The 19,075-nt window shown below is 39.2% G+C and overlaps 1 protein-coding gene across 2 annotated transcripts in view; it reads left to right on the plus strand.

Annotated features, from left to right (window-relative positions):
• Positions 1-8,234: 8,234 nt before the first annotated feature.
• Positions 8,235-19,075, plus strand: part of GXYLT1 (glucoside xylosyltransferase 1) — a 50,383-nt gene continuing 39,542 nt past the window's right edge. Inside the window, exons 1-2 of one of the 2 annotated variants that reach the window (XM_020898438.2) lie at positions 8,235-8,615; positions 16,741-16,833. In XM_020898438.2, the coding sequence (XP_020754097.1) occupies positions 8,395-8,615; positions 16,741-16,833 (314 nt within the window). In that variant the 5' untranslated portion in view covers positions 8,235-8,394. The remainder of the gene's footprint in view (positions 8,616-16,740; positions 16,834-19,075) is intronic. The other variant, XM_020898439.2, reaches the window with a different exon arrangement.

Here is a 19,075-nt window from a genome sequence, read left to right on the forward strand (position 1 = left end):
GAATTTTTAGTTTCCACTAACACTCTTATTTTACCTGTTCTTTGGTCTGCCACTTATCTCTTTCCTTAAATCTTTTAAAGACTTGAAGTAGGAACTGGGCCATTAATAGAAACTTCTGTACTGTACTTTGAAAATTAAGTGAAAACAGTGAACGTGTGTGTGAAGAATAATCACAGAGTAATACTTTGACTTAGCACTGGCTCCCCCCTTAACCACAGGCACCTTCAGGTGTCTGGAACAAGTGAAATGTAGAAAAACTGAGGTGTAGAAAAGTCATCAGTGACAAAATAGCAGAATCAGGAGACAGCGAAGGTTACAGAATACACAATGTGACTGATCATTTTGTGAAAGCAGAAGGATAAAACATTCCCTGGCTATTGAGGGTGATGAAAAAGAAGGTCCCCTAATAACAAAGGCAAGAAAGTGCAGAAATGGGAAAAAATAAGGGAGGCAGAAAGAGAAAAAGCAATAATAGTAGGAGAAATGAGAAAATGGGACATGGGAATGCAGTTGATGGTGGCAGAGGAGAATCACTAGGAAGGGAGAAAAAGGACAAATAGAAGAATTTGTCTTGGGAAGTCTCTTGGAAGAAATTTTAAAGCATGATAAATCATCTTCATAATGACGCAGTCGTTGTTCCAGTTGTGTTTACTAGAGCAGCAATATGTGTAATAGCTGTAAAATGATTTTCTTCAAAACCAGTTCACTTTTAGAAGCGTCATAGAAAAGATTTACCTTGAATTATATGAACACTTTACTGTCTTGAATGCACAACCCTGCTAGCCTGGATAATCTAAATGTTACACTTTTTAATACAGCTTTGTATTTAGCCAGTGCAGGTATTCCTGCCTTTGCGGAATGGGCTAGTTCTGGAGCATATGAGATGTCATGATAAGACCAGGTCCATACATACTAGAAAAATCAAGTAGAGCTCTGAAAGCTTTCAGTTCTCTGGGACGTGTTTCATGTTCTGAATTGCTTTTCCGTGGTGATTTCTCTCCCCTCCTTCAGTGAAAGTTGTAGGCTATAGTAGCTGTTTTATTGCCACTCAGTATTTTCCTGATCTTGATTTTATGTTGGTATTCAATTCAACGAATATTTATCGAGTTTATTTGTGTCTTAGGCACTGGTCTGGGGGTTGGTTTCAAAGACTAAGATGTGGAACTCTCATACTAGAGGAGAGATCTGTAAATATAATGCCATTACTTCAACAATAAAAATACAGAAGCAACAGAAGAGGGAGGGCTTGCCACTTTCTTTTCCTTCCTAGAAAATTCAGGCTTGGCCTGAGTGCCCACTGTGAGTCCACATTGAAGATACTAGGATCTCACCTTAATACTTGCAGCTGATAATGTTGGGTGTTAACCAGTAACTTTTGCCAGCTACCATTTCATCACCCTAGCTTGAATTTTCAAAAGTTAGACCTTAAGCCATGTAATGTGAGATTATCATTTTCCCGTTCTAATTTTTAAAAGTCAGTAAACCATTGAATGAGATCTCCTGTTGCCTTTTTCTGAGGATATTGAGGAAACATTACATCTCTTAGAATCTAAATGAGAAATTTTATTCAGACCTGTTTCAGGAAGAGCTTTACTTCAACCTGAGAAATCAATTTGCATGTTTCTTATGAACAATGCAAATCATTGACTGTTTCCAGTGTTTGCTTTAGTTGTGAGAAATCTCAGATTAAAATCAGGCCTACTTTTAATAATTAGGTAGAACTCAATCATCTGTATATTTGTATTCTGACTTGTTATTTTTGATCCAACTGTATTTTTCTAGATTACAATTTTTATCTATTTAACCTTTTTCCTTGTGTTCTAAAGTTCCTTAAATCTCTTCTGTAAATAAGGCTAAATAGTAATACTTAAAAAAAAAACAACAACTCAAAAAAGCTGCTTAATTTTAGTTGTGAGGATAAGCTCCCATGTGAAATTTTCAGGGCAAGTATCCAGTAAAATGCATCCAGCTGAAATTCCTGCGGAGTGGAAATAATACATAAGTTTGGTGGGTCTTCAGTTACATCCAGGGAAACCTGGATCTGCTGAGTTACCTAGATATTGATAATGTTCATCAACTCTTACCAAGAGAATTCAGAAGCTAAACTGGGTACTAAATCTATTAATTTAAACTTTTTCATGTGTATTATTTTCACTTTTAATTCAGACTAATAGCAACAATGAGATTAGCCTATGTTTAGAGTTGGGATATTGTTCTAAAACCAGTTGGGGAGTAGACTCCTAAAGGACAAAAACGAAGTGAGAACGTTAAAAAGGAAAGGAAAGTAGGCTGGTTTCAGAATTAAAGAACTGAGTGATCTGGCCTTAGGTTGGAGAGAGAGCTTTTGGTCTTTAATAAGAGATATATGAAAGACTATGATGATTTCAATATACGATAAGGTAAATAATGTAAGGGACACTTAGAACAAAAATTATCTTTTACCTTTATTTAAAATACAGAAATGAGAAAAAAACCATTTCAACATATGAAACCTATTAATATTAAAAAAAAAACATAGACTGTTTAGGATGTAACTTCTATATAGAAAGGAACAATAGATAACAAGAATTCTGACTTTATTTTTCAACTAAGCACTGTACTTCTGAAGTGTAATGGTATTCTTTATTTTCGTCTTTCATTTTTGAGGAATCTGGGTCCAGATGGCATGAATGTTTTAATTCTCATTTTCCCCATAACTAAATTTCTCTGCAAACCTAGACTTTTAATTTCACTGACAGTACTTTTTAAAGAAATAAGAATAGATTGTAATCTATTAATGGGAATGGAGAGTTCCTGTAGATTTAACCAGGGAGAATTAATAAGGGTGGCCCATAGGATATTTCTTTCTCCCCTCCCCACTCTGCCTCTTCATACTCTCGCTCCTTTGTGGGCAGAAATAAACTAGCTGAATTCTGGGATTATTTGGGAGTGAAAAGTGAAAGTCGTTCAGTTGTGTCCGACTCTGCGGCCCTATGGGCTATACAGTACATGGAATTCTCCAGGCCTCAGTACTGGAGTGGGTAGCCTTTCCCTTCTCCAGGGGATCTTCCCAACCCAGGAATCGAACGGGGGTCTCCTGTATTAAAGTGTCACCATTTATTAGTTTTCCACTGCCACTTTTTTTCTAATCTTTTTGCCTACAGCTGAGTTTTTTGAGCAGGAAACGAATCACTTTACTCTTTCATCTTCCCTCTTACCCTACCCTTTTTCCATGCTGGTCTGAATGAACACAAAATGAAATTTTTTGCTCCAACTGACAACATAGTCTTGCAACTTTTTCCTCCAGTCCAACAAGGTCTCTAGGAAATAGCTTGTGAAAAAGGAAGAAATTTCACTAGAGGCCAACAAGAGGAGAGAATGATTTTCACTTTCAGTGTGAATTTCTGATTCTTTGTGCTCTGCATCTAATCTGATTTCTATTTCTTTGATTGTAAATCTAATTTGTCTTATTCCTTAAGACCAATCTAAGAGATTTCCATGTATTATCTTTTTTTTTTCCTGTTTGCTTTTACTTTTAATCTGCATCACGTAGTTTAGCATTTATTTGTTCATGGTGAGATAGTATGGTATAAGGGAAAAAAACAAATACTGTGGATCCTCAAAGCTTTCCATTTGAATTATGGATCTTCATTATTGGTCATGTGGTTAATGAACTTCTCTAAATTTCAGGTTCCTTGTTTTTTTTTTAAAGAATAAAATAACATCTATTTCATATAGCTGTTATCAGGATTAAGTTAGATTATGCAGACCTTTAAAAAGTGAAAGTTATGTTAAAAAAAAGTCTTTGAACTTGACTCTGAAAAGGTATAGAATTTACCTTGGCCCTCATAGGATATCTTTTTTTTAAAGAAGTACTAAAATGTAGAATTGGAAAAGAAATGCTAAGCAGAAGCATTTGCTCTAGAATGACTTGGGAAAGATTTTTTAAAATGTCATTAACTGAGTGTCTATTATATATCCAACATGTACCAGGAGCTCCATGAAAAATCAAGATTAGTCTTTTGAATATAAGATTTTTGAGATTTGGATTATCCTGAATCTGAGAGTTTTCCAGGTCTGGAGAAGGTCTCTATCTCCATAATTTAACCAACAACCAATGTTGCTGCTTTTAAATTTCTTTTTGTCCACCTAAACGTAACCTTTTTGACAGAATGCAGGGAAAATCAGAATTGATTAAAAATGTGAATATAGCCAGCCTGTTGTTAGAGAATCAAGAGGGTGGTCTAGAGATGCAACAATAGACTAAAGAACATGTACATACACAAAGTAAATGAAATAAATGCCTAACTATTATGACATAAAGATATTTTAGATCATTTTCAGTAACTTACAGTTAATTTTAGAAATATCAATATGTGTGAATCCTGGAAATTATCAGAAGTATTCACACAGCTCCTTACACTCCAGAATAACCAGTTAGGACAGTGGGTGGGTAATACAGAAGTCATATCTAGTTTTGGAAAGCCATATATACTTTTTCAACAATTTCCTTTTTAATTACAGGATTAAAAGGGATCTAAAGGTCCAGAACCCTGATGTCAAGTAAAAGGAGATTGTTCTTCTTGATATGCTCTTCCCATATATTGTGCAGAAATGAATACTGCCATTCCAGTATTTTAACATTCTCTGGGTCATTAAATTATTCTTTATTTTTATTACATTTAGTTTGTTGCAATAGAAACAATCGTAGTTAGCATCTCTTTAAATTAAACATAATTTGAGTACTAGCTCTTACTCTAGTTTCTTGTTACAATATCCTTTAGTTTTTCTCCCTCAAAATCTATTTTCTTTTCTTACAGATGCTTTTATTATCCATCTTTGTATCTCATTAAGTTTCTATTTATTTCTCTAAGAATTGTAAGGTGTAGTGAAAGGATTATTGTCGCTGTTTTTACTTGCCTGTCTCCCCTTTTGGGGGCAGTACAGAATAGCCCCTTGTCTGGCATGTAGAACATATTCAATAAATGTTTATTGAATGAATAAGTGTATGTTTTCATTCTATTCATACCTCTTAACAGCATAATGGTTTTGCTTTTTTGTCAAGTAAGGCAAGAAATTTAATCCTTATGGGGGAGAAATTGAGGCTTAAATTTGTTAGTAACTAGTGCCCATGGTCACAGAACCAGCACTTATTTGGTGTAGGGATTCCAAATGAAGACTACTGTTAATTACACAGCATTTCCCCATCTTGTTTTGCACGGCCAAACTTTTCAAAGCTTCAACTGCAATTTGAACCGTTTAACAGCTGATTTTTCTCCATGGAGAGAGAGAGAGAGAGAGAGAGAGAGAGAGAGAGAGAGAGAGAGAGAGTGTTTAAAGCCTCTTTCCTTTCCCTCACTTTTTGGAACTGTAGCTGCTTTCTGGCTCCAATCTCCCTCTCTGTTTCAGCCTCCACACTGCAACCAGAATCTGTCCTCCAAAAGGCAGATGTTATCATGTTACTTCCTAACTTAAACCCCCTTCAGTGGTTCACTGTTGTCTGCCAGATTACCTTCAAACTCCTTGGTGTGCTGAACAAGGAATTCAGATCTCTGGCCCCTTCAACCTCCAGTCTTATCGCTCATCATATCCTCTCTTGCATTCACTTAACTGATGGTATCAAACTTCTCACAGCTCCCTGAACAAAAGAGCCTGTTTCACTGATTCCTCAGCCTGGAATCACTTCCATTACCCCATCCAAGACTCTAGGGCCAGTTTTGCTATACTCAAAGTTTCACAAAAAACAAAAGTAAAACCTATGAATCACTGAAGCAGTTACCAGTAAAAGTGTATCGTGCACACAACCAAAAGACAGCAAACTGGTAACACTCAAACCAAAATATGGAATGAGGCTTAAGGGTATGTTATTAAGCAGTGTATATAGTGTGAAGGCAGTTGAGTGTGTTGTCTTTTCAGTGATTGGTTAAAACATTACAATTTTTTCTTTTTTCTTTTTTGCAGTTTAAACTTCAAACATTGAATATTTTATTCAACTGCTTCTATTTCTTATTTCTACCTTCTTTTTATTATACAAGTTTCAGGTGTATAGCATTATAGGTTGCACTAGTAGTAAAGAGCCTGCCTTGCCAATGCAGGAGACATAAGAGACCTAGGTTCAATCCCTGGGTTGGGAAGATCCCCTGGAGGAGGATTTGGCAATCCACTCCAACATTGCCTGGAGAATCCCATGGAGAGAAGAGCCAGGTGGGCTATATAGTTCATGGGGTCGCAGAGTCCCATGCGACTGAAGCAATTTAGTACACATATTCTGCAAAGTCGTCACTACCATAAGTCTAGTTATCAACCATCACCATACAACTGATCCTCTTCATCTGTTTGCCTACCCTCTGCAAGAATTTACTAAAAGGGAATTGGGTTAGTGGTTACCTCATACCACCCTTATGGCAGAAAGTGAAGAGGAACTAAAAAGCCTCTTGATGAAAGTGAAAGAAAAGAGTGAAAAAGTTGGCTTAAAGCTCAACATTCAGAAAACTAAGATCATGGCATCTGGTCCCATCACTTCATGGGAAATAGATGGGGAAACAGTGCAAACAGTGTCAGACTTTATTTTGGGGGCTCCAAAATCACTGCAGATGGTGACTGTAGCCATGAAATTAAAAGACGTTTACTCCTTGGAATGTTATGACCAACCTAGAAAGCACATGAAAAAGCAGAGACATTACTTTGCCAACAAAGGTCCATCTAGTCAAGGCTATGGTTTTTCCAGTGGTCATGTATGGATGTGAGAGTTGGACTGTGAAGAAAGCTGAGCGCCGAAAAATTGATGCTTTTGAACTGTGGTATTGGAGAAGACTCTTGAGAGTCCTTTGGACTGCAAGGAGATCCAACTGGCCCATTCTAAAGGAGATCAGTCCTGGGTGTTCATTGGAAGGACTGATGCTGAAGCTGAAACTCCAATACTTTGGCCACCTCATGTGAAGTGTTGACTCATTGGAAAAGACCCTGATGCTGGGAGGGATTGGGGGCAGGAGGAGAAGGGGACGACAGAGGATGAGATGGCTGGATGGCATCACCGACTGGATGGACATGAGTTTCAGTAAACTTCGGGAGTTGGTGATGGACAGGAAGACCTGGCGTGCTGAGATTCATGGGATCGCAAAGAGTTGGACACGACTAAGCGACTGAACTGAACTACCTCATACCAGTTTTGGGGACTTAAATACTTAAGTTCTGATTATGATTTTCAGATGTATAGGCAAGAAGTGACCCAGATCAAGTTAAACTCTTATCCTGCAAAATATGCTAAATTAAGCTTTGCTTGTATGACTGGTTTTGTCTGGCCAAGGAATTTTCAAGTCTGGTCTCTGTATTGCATTTTGACATTATGAAGTATCTCCTGACCATGCCTGCTGGTAGAACTGGTTGTGCCGTTCTGTGTGTACCCGCAGCTTTACAGGCTTCTATCCTAACGTCTGTATGGTTGTATTGCACTTAAAATATTCACTGTCCCACCTCCATGCCCCAACTAGGGGTTTTTGTGCCCCAAGATACTCACAGTGCTTGGGACATAAGTGATGATCTATAAATGTTCAATAAATGAATGGCATGAAACTAAGGCCGAAGAAGAGGGAAAAGAATTGGAAAGCTCTCTTTAGGGAGATATTGCAAATGCTGAGTTGTGAGCTGGTTCATAAAGGAGTAAAAGCTTGGACCTTAGTCTTACAGGAACTTACAACCTCGATGGGAGGCGGAATATGCATCCTCAACAGCATCGGGCATCTGCATTCGATATCTGCGTGAGAATGGCTCGAACCAACTGTATTAGAGAATGCTAGAGGCTAGGGAAGTCGCTGCTGGATGAGGTTAGAGCGGAAAAGCGGCTTAATCAAGTGCCTTCGAAATACAAGGCGTTTTTCGTGCGTTAAGCAATTTAATCTTTACAACCATCCTATGATGAGGATATCGTCTCCATTTTAGAGACGAGGAAAGCCGCTCAGAGAATTTAGGTCTTTCAGCGTCCCAAACTACCACGTGGGAGAACCATAATTTGAAATTGGGTCAGTTGCCTCCAACGCCCGGCTCATTTCGCCACACTTCTGCAGCGCAGTTGGGAGTTGCAGGGCTTGGGAGTCGCTCGCCCGGCAGTCCCCAGCTCCCAGAGCTCCAGGCCAGCCCAGCCCACCAGGCGCGCCCCGCCCCCGCGCCCAGTGCGCAGGCGCGTCGGGCCGCCAGCCCTCCGGGCGGGGCCCGCGGCGGAGGCGGGGTCAGGGCGCCGGGGCGGGGTGTCGGCGCGCGGGTGAAGGTGGTGGGCAGGGAGCCGAGTGGGGCGGCTGCGAGGCCGTGGCGGAGGAGGAACTTGTTGCGCTCGCGGCTGCGCGGTGTCGCTCCTTCGGTTCCAGTTCGCCCGGGCGGGCGCGGCGGCGACGGCGGCGGCAGCAGCGCTGGGCCAGCGCGATGCGGCGCTACCTGCGCGTCGTGGTGCTGTGCCTGGCCTGCGGCTTCTGCTCCCTTCTTTACGCCTTCAGCCAGCTCGCCGTGTCCCTGGAGGAAGGAGCGGGCGGCGTTGGCGGGAAGCCGCAGGCCGCAGCGGCTTCCTGGCTGGGGGGCGACGGACGCGGCGCCGGGAGAGGGGTGGGCAGCGCGGGCCCTGCGGCGCATCACGGCCGGTCGGACAGGTACGGGCCGTTCCCTCTTGGGGGGCCGGGGGTGCGGCGGCACGGGGCTCGGGACTCGGCCTGGCCCGGGCTGCCCGCGAGTCCGCCTAGCGCCTCTGGCCGCCGGGCCCGCATCTCCCGCTCCTTTGCAGCCGACTCTGACCCTCTTTGCTCGTTTCCCTCCTTCCCTTCACCCCAGGGGTGAGCTCCCCGCTGCTCTAGCCCGAGAGCAAAAGCGTTTTGCGTTTGTCTTCTAACCTGTTCCTTAGGCACAATTCAGAGCAGTTAGAAATTAGTTTTCAACTCTTGACAGTTGCGTCTTCCTTTTCTTTCTTTCTTAGGATTTGTCGAAAATAAGGGGGTCCTACAAAAACCTTCTTGCTGTCTGACTAGTGGGAATTCCCTCTTGTTTCCATGGCGTTCCAATTGAGATATTTAAACAGCCGCCTGGCGCCCTGGTTCAGCTTTCCTCCTCCCTCCTAAATGAGGCGGCTAAATTTCCTGTCGCTTAAATTTTTCATTATTAGCCGATCAGTTAAATCTGGAGAGAGCCTTTTCTGCGGATTGTGAATTTTTCTTTAGGAAACAATCCGTCTATTGTGTAACTTAGAGCAAGTTAAGAAAAATAAGGGATACTTAACATACGTCTTTTGTGAGTTGGGATAGAGGTGTCTTTCTTTAAAAATAGGAATTTTAAAAGCACGGTGACTCAAGTGGATTTACACAAATCACTGTCAAGAGTTGGAATCAAGATGAGATTTAAATGGAAAAAAGAATGCAACGCATTACGAATGCTTAACAAAATCTGAGCGCTCCCACTTCCTTGAAAAAGAGGCTCCTCCATTTGTGGGCAGCTCTCTTGCTCCGACTACTCTCTTAGTAAGAGGCAAAGGCTGCTTTGATCGGATCCAGTATCGGATTGGTAGGAGGAGGGAGCGCTGTAGACTGTTGAAGGTTCTTCTCAAAGTTGATGGCCAATCCTAAAATGAAAAGGAATGTTTGGGCAGAGGGGCACAGAAAAGCCGGACTGTCGCGTTTTCACCCTGTGACCTGATTACAAGGGCTCTGTTCATAAATGCAGAACTTCTTTCCAGGGCCAGGTTTGTCACTACCATTATCTGCCCTGGGAGAGGCAGTGACAGATCTGGAAGAGCTCATGAAAAGCTGATCGAAGTCGGTTTTGTTCTGTGAAGAGTTTTAAGTTAAGGGAAGGAAACTGTTTTTGTAGTGGGTAGAATTGAAAAGAAGAAACATTTTTGTCAAAACATTGAATGAAATTGAACTATGATATTAGCATTTCAATTTGATAGAGTAACATGCATTTTTAGTGCCTTGTCTGAGATACTTAAATATTTTGTGGCAAATTTTTATACATTGGATTTGCTTGGCTAGCTAATTTTAACAAAATTATGTTATTTGAAATTGAGAAAATAAGCACCTCAGTTTTAAAAGATAATTTATAGAGCCATTACTGAAATCTGAAGTTTGATGTGTCAGAGCCAACTGAAAGCTTTGTATTATAAGTCCTCTGAACAGCATGATTCCTCATTTCAAATGAGGCATATATTTGAGTTAAAATTGAAGGTGTATCATTGTTAAAATGTTGTGAAATACATTTCATCATGTGTGCATGCATAAGAAGGGTGAGAAGAGGAACAACATGGAAAAGCTGGGTTGCTTGGATCACATGGTTTGATTACAGTCAGGAGAATTCTTAAAAGATACCAGGGCTCTTTTCATTTTAGATATTATCATTTATAACATCTTTTTAGACTTCTCACAGAGTTCAGTCAATTTTTTTGGCTGTCATGGGAAATGGAGTCGGCATTCTTAACCTGCTTCCAATGTATAAATTGTTTAGCCAAGATCAGAGAGCATCTGTACTGGACCAGGATTAGAAACTATGTATCTTTTGCTTGTTCTGCCAATACTCCTATAAAGCTGCTGTGATAAGACCCCAGTCTGGATAGTATTTAATCAGTGAAAAATGGGGCTATGAGGCAAGCAACATCTGTTTTTTTCTTATTAGGACTTGATTATCAATTATGTTCTTACTTTATTTGAAGCAGTCTTAGCTCAGAGATTAAACCTACTATTTCTCTCATTTAAAACATGGGATTACAGTTGTATCTAATAGATTCCATTGGTCAAATCTTAATAGAAAATATTCACTGCACAGAATTCCATGATAACGAAATACTTGGAAATGTCCTTTCACATTCTCAAAGTAAAAAGTCGAAAATGATGGAAACAGTTTTTCAGTGAAATTTATTATTAATTAGTCATTTTGTTTGAATCCATCATTTTGGATTCCATTTAGAAAATGGGTAGATCTTAGTGTCAGACAAACCTGTGGTGTCTTTCTGGCCCTGATTGCTGTGAAACCTTGACCACCTTTTTGCTTCACTTTTCTCACCTGTAAAAATGTAGTTTATATTTACCTTAACTAGCTCAAGTTGGTAAAGAATCCTCTTGCAATGCAGGAGACCTGAGTTCGATTCCTGGGTCAGAACAATCCCCTGGAGAAGGAAATGGCAACCCACTCCAGTGTTCTTGCCTGGAGAATCCCATGGACAGAGGAGCCTGGCAGGCTACAGTCTATGGGGTCTCAAGAGTCGGACTTGACTGGATGACTAAGCACAGCACACACAAAATCAGAATTCTTAGTTGTCAGTCATCAGAACCCATTAAAACTGACTTAATATAGTATTATATATAGACTATAGACTGTATATATACATAATAGTCTCTATATTAAATATATTACATATAGACTATATATTATATATAGTATATATAGGTTATATATTACATATAGACTTAAATGGTTTGTTAGAAGGAGCAGAATTAAAGGAAAAATGCCTGGACAGCCACAGGAACCTCAAGGACTGAAGACTCTTTCTCTTCTGCTGTAGACGGGCTTTGTTCATGCATCTTTCCACTTCTTAATAGTGTTTCCTCTCTAATCGCAAGTAAAAATTCTAGAAAAAGACTCTCTTTGGACTTGCTTTGCCTCATGTGCCCATCTGTGGGCCCGCTGTTGTTGCCTGGAACGGGCACCGCTGCTTCTGTGGGCTGTGTCCCTTGCACATCTCTCCTGCAGACAGAATCCCATGACCGGTGTAGGAGAGGAGTCCTGCCTCAGTGGAGGGAAGTGAGAGGCTCTCTGAAGCCGCTATGGACAGACTGTATTTCAAGTATTCGATCTACAGCACTTAATATTACCAGGTGTCAGTAATCCTCCAGAAGGAATTAAACCATTTTGTAACTAGATTCTCAGGATGAGGAATTTCTCACATTTCACTGATGAATCCTGGTAGTGGCGAACCAAGAAACTCCTAAGCGCTTTTCTGGGCTGTCCTACCCTTAGTGTGAATGACTTGCCTTGGGAGGTCGGCACCTTACTTTCCTTTGCAGATCTGGTCAGGCCATCAAATTATGGATTCTGCTGGGTCCCAGGAGCCCCAGTAGGATGTCCTGGAAATGTAGAGTGGAAGGAGTCAGGGCTTTGGAAACAGCTTTGCCTCTTATTGACTGTGTTAACCTTGAACACATTTCCTCATCACTTACAAAGAGGTAAGAGCATCTGTGATACCTGGGCTTTTTGCTGGGAATTGAAATAAAATGGCATGTGTGGATTACTTGGTGGTGCCTGGCACAATAAAATTACAGCTAATTCAGTGGTGGTTTTGATCATTTTAATTTTAAGTGATTTTTTTTTTTTTTCTTTCTGACCTTTGGAGAAAATTCAGGCCCCAGTCCACACCTGCTAAACCAGAGTGCCAGGCAGTGGGGCCTGGGAATCTGTATTTTAGATATGTGCTCCAGGTTATTTGTCATAAAACCAAAGATTGATTAAACCCCTGATGTAACTGAGAATCATTTGACCACTATTTTTGCGCTGTTGTTTTCTGGGGGAGAATTTTCTTCCCTCTTCCTTGTGCTTATTTTTGAAAAGGAGAGGAGTTAGGCAGTAAACAGTGAAGAAGGCTGAATTATTTACTAAAGCCACTTTAATCTCTGCTTTGTTAATGCAGTGGCATCGTATATAAAAACCAGTAACTTTGCATCTTGTATTTCAGTTCGTTGAAGATTACATTTCATGTATTTGTAAAGTGCTTAGCACAAACCTGACTAGTAATTATTGTTCTGTGCTTTTGAAAGGGGAAGATGGTTAGGCGAGTGAAAAAATGTGTACTTTTGACTTAGAAATCCTATTTTAAAACCTTAAGACTATTATCTATGTGTCATACCTGTTGGAAATAACTTCCCCCAAACATGTTGACTTAAATTTGTTTTAGGAGTGTATACCACGTGAAGTTTAAAATTTTACTGTATTCAGATTGGCAGTTTTTTCCTTTATTTTTATTTCTGTTTTGTAGAAAAATTTTCTATCAGTGGGATTTTCCTCCCTTTTTTTTTTACATTTAAATCTTTAATTCAGTTTTTTGTTTGTTTGTTTTTTTTTTTTTGAGAGAGGGTAGGTTGTACAGTGTGATGCTAACTTATTTTTTGAAATAACTGTTCATTGCCATTTGTATGTAAACAGTTCTTTCTTCCTGGGTATTCCTGAAACTAGATATTTAAGAAAAAGAAAACTGATTAGAGCTAGAAACTAATCTAAGTTGTCTGAAGACAATTTTTAGTTAAAAATGAGTTGCGCAGGCACTGATCTGTAAATAGTGGCGGTCAGAACCATGGGGATGGTCTCCTCTAACGTGGCCGTGAGCAACTTCGTTCCTCTTGCAGTCACAGTAAAGGTATCCGTTCATGCCTTAAGGTGCATCATTGATGAGGCACCTCATTCAGACTTCCACATTGTTATGCTGGATATGCCTAGACATATCCCCAACTCTCAATATGCATGGTTTTCACTAAAGCCTCATGGCTATCATGGATGTTTTGAAATGAAAAATACCTTTTCCAGTTGAATTTAAAAGTATAAATGACCTTCCACTATTGGATTTAAGTAAATTTGAAGTTTGAAAACTGTTATTGTGGAGAGCATTATTACTGTTTAATGCTCTGTTTAATCTCCAGAGCCTGATGCCTCAATTTTTAAAACATTTTTCAAGTACTGAAATTTGTGACCTGTTTGTTTTTTTAAACTTTTGAAGTAAATGTTAAGTTTACAGGAAACTTCATGGACATCCCATTTAATCTTCACTCAGTTTTTTCCCAATAGTGACATCTTACATGAGCTTAGTATAATACCTCTGTATCTGGAATATATGTGTATGAACGTAGTGGAATACTAGAACCCCAGAAATTGGCATTGTCCAACCCATACACCATCTTCAGACATCACCAGTTTTACACACTTGTGTGTAGGTGTAGTTTTTTGATGTTTTATCAATAGGTAAAATTCATGTCACCACCCCAGATGTCAGGATACAGACTATTTTATCATCTTGGAGAGTCCCGTGCTATCCCCTGATCAGTTTGCTTCTAGACGAGCCACATAGTTAGAAACATTAAGCCTATGAAGTAGGAGGATGAGCCTTAGTAAAGTTTTATTTCTGTCTGATCCACAGTGGAAAAACTTTACATTTATGAACTTTACTCATTCTGGATATTATTACTTACTGAAGACATACCCATTTGTCTCAGCTACAGTTTTATTTCATTAAAATTATTGAAGTTATCTTTTTGAATTTTGTATATCTAATGTTTCATTTTTCAGTGGTCTTAAGAAATAAAAGCAAAAGCAACTAATAACTAGAACTTGGATAAGTACCTTTACTTTTCCAGCATTTTTAAGATTTTTTTTTCTGGCCTGAAAGTGCAAGTACTGTCTTCTCTAGATGAGTTGCCTTTCCTAATTTATTGTTTGTAGTGATGGTTACTGGTCTGTAATGAGTTCTCAGTATGAGTTTCTACTCTCAGTCTTTGAAACCAAGTTTTCATAAGTGAGAGGATGTAAGTTTGGGAGATATAAACCTTCAGTAAATTTTGTCTCCTCTTGCCAGCAGCACCTCAGTGCTTTATGTGTTTTTTTTTTTTTTATTTTTTAATAGTAAGGAGAATGTATACTCACTAATGCATATGTTTTATATTTTCATTAAAGAAAGAAAGAAAACATTCTTCCTATAAACTGTGTTTTCTGACATTGAGTTATGGTTAAGAAACTTATGTTAACTTGACATTTTTTTCCCCCTGTAGTTTTATCTGCATTGATCAGTTTACAATGATTACATGATCCAGCAATTCCTCTTGTAGGGATACGTGCTCACACTCAAGAGAATTGCAAACATATGTTCACATTAAAACTGTACATGAATCTTCATAAAAAGCATTATTTATAATAGCCAAAACTATCAATGACCCAAATATTCGCTAACTCAAGAATAGATAAAGAAAATGTGGTATATACATTCATTTATAAAAGGGAATATTATTTGGCCATTAAAAGGAATGAAATGTGCTGATAAGTGCTACAGTGGGTGAACCTTGAAAATAAGCTAAGTGAAAAAAAGTCAGACTCAAGGCCACATACTAATGATTCCATTTATCTATGGAGACAGAAAATAAATGTGTGACTCCCTAGGGCTAAGGGATTGAGTAATACAAGTTAAGGCAGAAAATGATGTTAATACATAATTTCAGATAATCATTTTTACAGAAAAATTACTTAGTCATTTTCTTGAGACTTCTTTCTCATTTTCTACTGTTGGAAGGTTTGACAGGAGATGGAATAACCAGCTTCCTTCCTGAAATAAAGGTGTTGATTATAAATAAATTGTGGACTTGAAAGAAAGGTTTGATAATGTCTGTATCTGAAAGATAGGGATGCCTATTTGAACAGCTTTGTTGTGAGGCTTAAATGGATGTGAAAACTCTTGAGTCTGAAAAAAAAAAAAAACTTAGTTGTTGCCACTTCCACTGAGCCTAAGGAAATGCAAGACTTAAAAACTACATGACCACACCTGGAAGGGGACAAACATAAATTTCCTTATCAAGTTGTACATTTTACTGGTCTGTACACATTTTCTGATTTATCAACCATTTAAATTAAGATATGTTAATGTTTTATGCTGTGCTTGAGAATGCTGTCCCTTTCAAGAAAAACCACATTACAATGTCAGTTTTTTCCCATTGATTTAAAATTCTGATCTAGTTCTTTGTGCAGTAGTATACAGAATCACTTAGGCAGGGTTTTAAAAACTACTGGTGCCTGGCCCTGTTTTCAGGGTTTCTGATTTAACAGGTCTGGTGCAGGGGTCTCTGGTGATTTCACTGTGTGTCCTGGATCTGAGACCCCCCTATCTTAACCTGTTGGCATTTGTGAGAGGTGGGCTCAGAGATCTTGCAAATATGACATTTCATAGACCTTTCACTGTAAGAAGTCACTTAATTGAATTCATGATAATGGGACATGGTTTAGTGACTCTGGCTTCATACTTGCTTACTTTAGTAAACTCAGGCCTCCAGTGTCCTGAATTACCAGCTAGACTATTGTTTTGAGAAGAAATAACAATGAAAATACATACATTTTATATTGTAAGTAGCTACTGTTGTGTGTGGTGTTTTTTTTTTTTAGCTCCAACCTGCAGTCTAAGAAGAAATTTGATCCTCCCTGTTAGCTTGTGAAATACAGTGAAGCTGAGATACCTGTAGATAGTGAAACTGAACTGTGAATATTAGCATGATTTCTTAATTCCCGCTTAAAACATCATATGTGTAGCTTGGATTCAAGACTAATTTAAAAGCATTTAAATATCTTCTTTTTCCATTCTACCAGCATTTGTGGCTTAAATTTTGCTTCAGGATAAGCAGATGTTTTGTTTGACTAAAATGGATTTTATTCTAGGGGGAATGTGTGCAGTTCATGAAGGAAAATTTTAGAAGTATTCCAGTATTTTCTGTGTCATCTGAGAAGGAGATCTTATTATATTAGAGAATTCATGACTAAAAAACTTTTCCTGTCTCTGTAGTATTTTCTGCCTAAAAGTTTCACAGTTCTGTTTAAAATAGTGGTACCCTAAGTAAGGGAGAAATCAATTTCCAGAAATCCTCATTACCATAGCAGGTTGGATTTGCAGTTTTGTTGCTGTAAAATAGAACAGTAAGTTTTTATGTTATTGAGTAAATTCCTTGATAGTTTTAAGCCTGAATACTCACATAGGTTTCTGTCTCACTCTGTTAGGTGTAAAGAGTTCTCTCTGTGTTACTGGAATCCCTATTGGATGCTGCCCTCTGATGTTTGTGGAATGAACTGCTTTTGGGAAGCGGCCTTTAGGTAGGCACTTAATATTTAATTGGTAGATCAGTGTAGGTAAGATCAGATAGTAGATAATAAATTTTTAACTGTAACAGGTCAGAAAAAGATTTCTTTTCTTGTAATCTAACATTATCATAAAAGTAAGTAATTCATTTTCTGATTAGGTTTTCTTTTTTTTCCCACTTTGAAGTAGTTACGACTAATTTTTAAATCCATACTTTGCGTGAAATGCTCTAAAATTTGTAAGATGTTATTAAGATAAACCATTGTTCATGGAACAATTTATGGTCTAATTTTAGGTAATAGGTGATAAAATGATAAACAGATATTGAATATAGACTTCCACTGACATTTACAGGCATATAGCATTTATCTAATTTAAAGCTGGTATACTAAAAAAACATTTGTAGGTAGATGGAGACAACTGGGGAAGGGTTAAGTTGGTCAGTAGCAGAGGGATTGAGTATTTGGGGATGGGAAGAAAAAGACAAAAGTATAATGAAGAAGCAAATGATGTGACAATGTTTATTGACCCTTTTTAAAAAAGTTTTTGAAGAGTGTGGCTTTCTTCACTTATCAGGATAATGAAGGCACAGTGTTGGCTGACTCTCCGGAACCTCCTGCTTCTAACCCTCAATGAGGGAAACAAGTGTTGGTAGAAATGGAATATCAGACTCTGAGATAGTGGCAGGGGAGAGTGAGGTTATAGCCTGAAATGCCCTCCCCAGGAGTAACATTTTTTTGTGATTCATTTGAATTTTAATTCTACTCATTCCATTTGCCAGGCACAGTGCTAGATGGTAAGAATCAGACTGAGTCTGGTTAACATGGCCCTGTCCTTCTGGAGCTTACATTCTGATGGAAGCTTCAGACCTGAGATTCTAGTAGAGGGTGACGAGTTATAGCCAAGATGATGGGAGAAGCAGGTGGTCATCAGATGGGATTATCTTAAGGCATCAGGGAAGGCTTTTTGGATGGGTTGACTACATGATGAACAGGAAATTAGCCAGGCTTAAGAATATGTTACCAGGAGGTAACATATTCCAGGTTGGAAGAACTGTATTCTTAATCAATACTAGTAGTGTGTATTTTAAAATTCTCATAGTCCAGATGTATTATACAGCCCACAAACAACTGGGGAGAAATCGTTGAAATCAGATATTCTAATCTAGTTGCTATGGAAAAGATTGGGTGAATGAAATTCTAATATGGGTCCGTCAAGTCAGATTATGTAAACTTTTAAAAACTAACTTTTTAGGATAATCTTGCCATTCAGCTTGTTCATAATTTTGGAGAGTAGGAGCTCCATATTTTTCCTTCTTTGAAGACTTTGCTAATGAATAGAATATTGACAAGCTCTACTGTGTTATCTCTGGTGACATAAATCTATTCACCCTGGAAGCTGGGTAAGCTTGAAAGCCCCAGTATTCTCTTATTTATACAACCCAGACCCTTTTGTAAGTTCTGGCGTGAGTAATAATCTTCCTACTCCTTTAGTGCAGGAGTAGCCCAGAGAAGCTGACCTAATCTGAATCCTGGAGCTCTGCTTAATATTCCTTTTGTTTGAGCCTCTCGAACTCATTATTTTCCCAACGTTCCCATGTATTCCCTGGAAGGAATTCCCTGTGGATGGAGGCATGATATTGCAAACCTTGTGCTTTTTACTGTCCTAAATTGGAGATTTTAAAAGTTATACATCCAACGTATAATTCTGAAACCATTTTAGATGTATGTGTGCATATTACTGTATGTGTACATATTACTGTAACATGCTGTTACATGTGTCGTATCATTATGTAAAATCTCAGTGTATGATCAGGCCACCCAAGGTGGCTCTCTTGCTCTCTGTACATTCCCTCTCCACCAGTGCCTGCTTCGCGTTCACCCTGCTCACGTGACTGACCTTGCTACGCACTGTCCCTCAACGGACTAGTGAGTGTTCTAACATTTAAATCTGAACACCTCCTCCGTGATAGTTTATCAAAGGGATGGTGAGGGGCCTACCCCTCTGCTGGTTTCCCTGGTAACCAGCGAGCCAGCCTGAGGTCGGGTCTCGATAACTGGTGATCTCTCCTTCCCCAGAAGCAAACGCCGCTGCCCTGGCCTCTGCACACGGTGGGGTGTTGCTGCAGGCCCTTGCCTCCTGTGTGTAAACTCCCCTTGTCCATGAAGCCACCGATGTCCCTGTCGCCTGACTCCAGCCTCCTCCTCCTGTCTTGGAACTGAGCGAGTGCAGGCCTTGCAGGCCTGTTTGCTGCGG

This window comes from Odocoileus virginianus, chromosome 24 (assembly GCF_023699985.2).
Source record: "Odocoileus virginianus isolate 20LAN1187 ecotype Illinois chromosome 24, Ovbor_1.2, whole genome shotgun sequence".
Taxonomy (NCBI): Eukaryota; Metazoa; Chordata; class Mammalia; order Artiodactyla; family Cervidae; genus Odocoileus; species Odocoileus virginianus.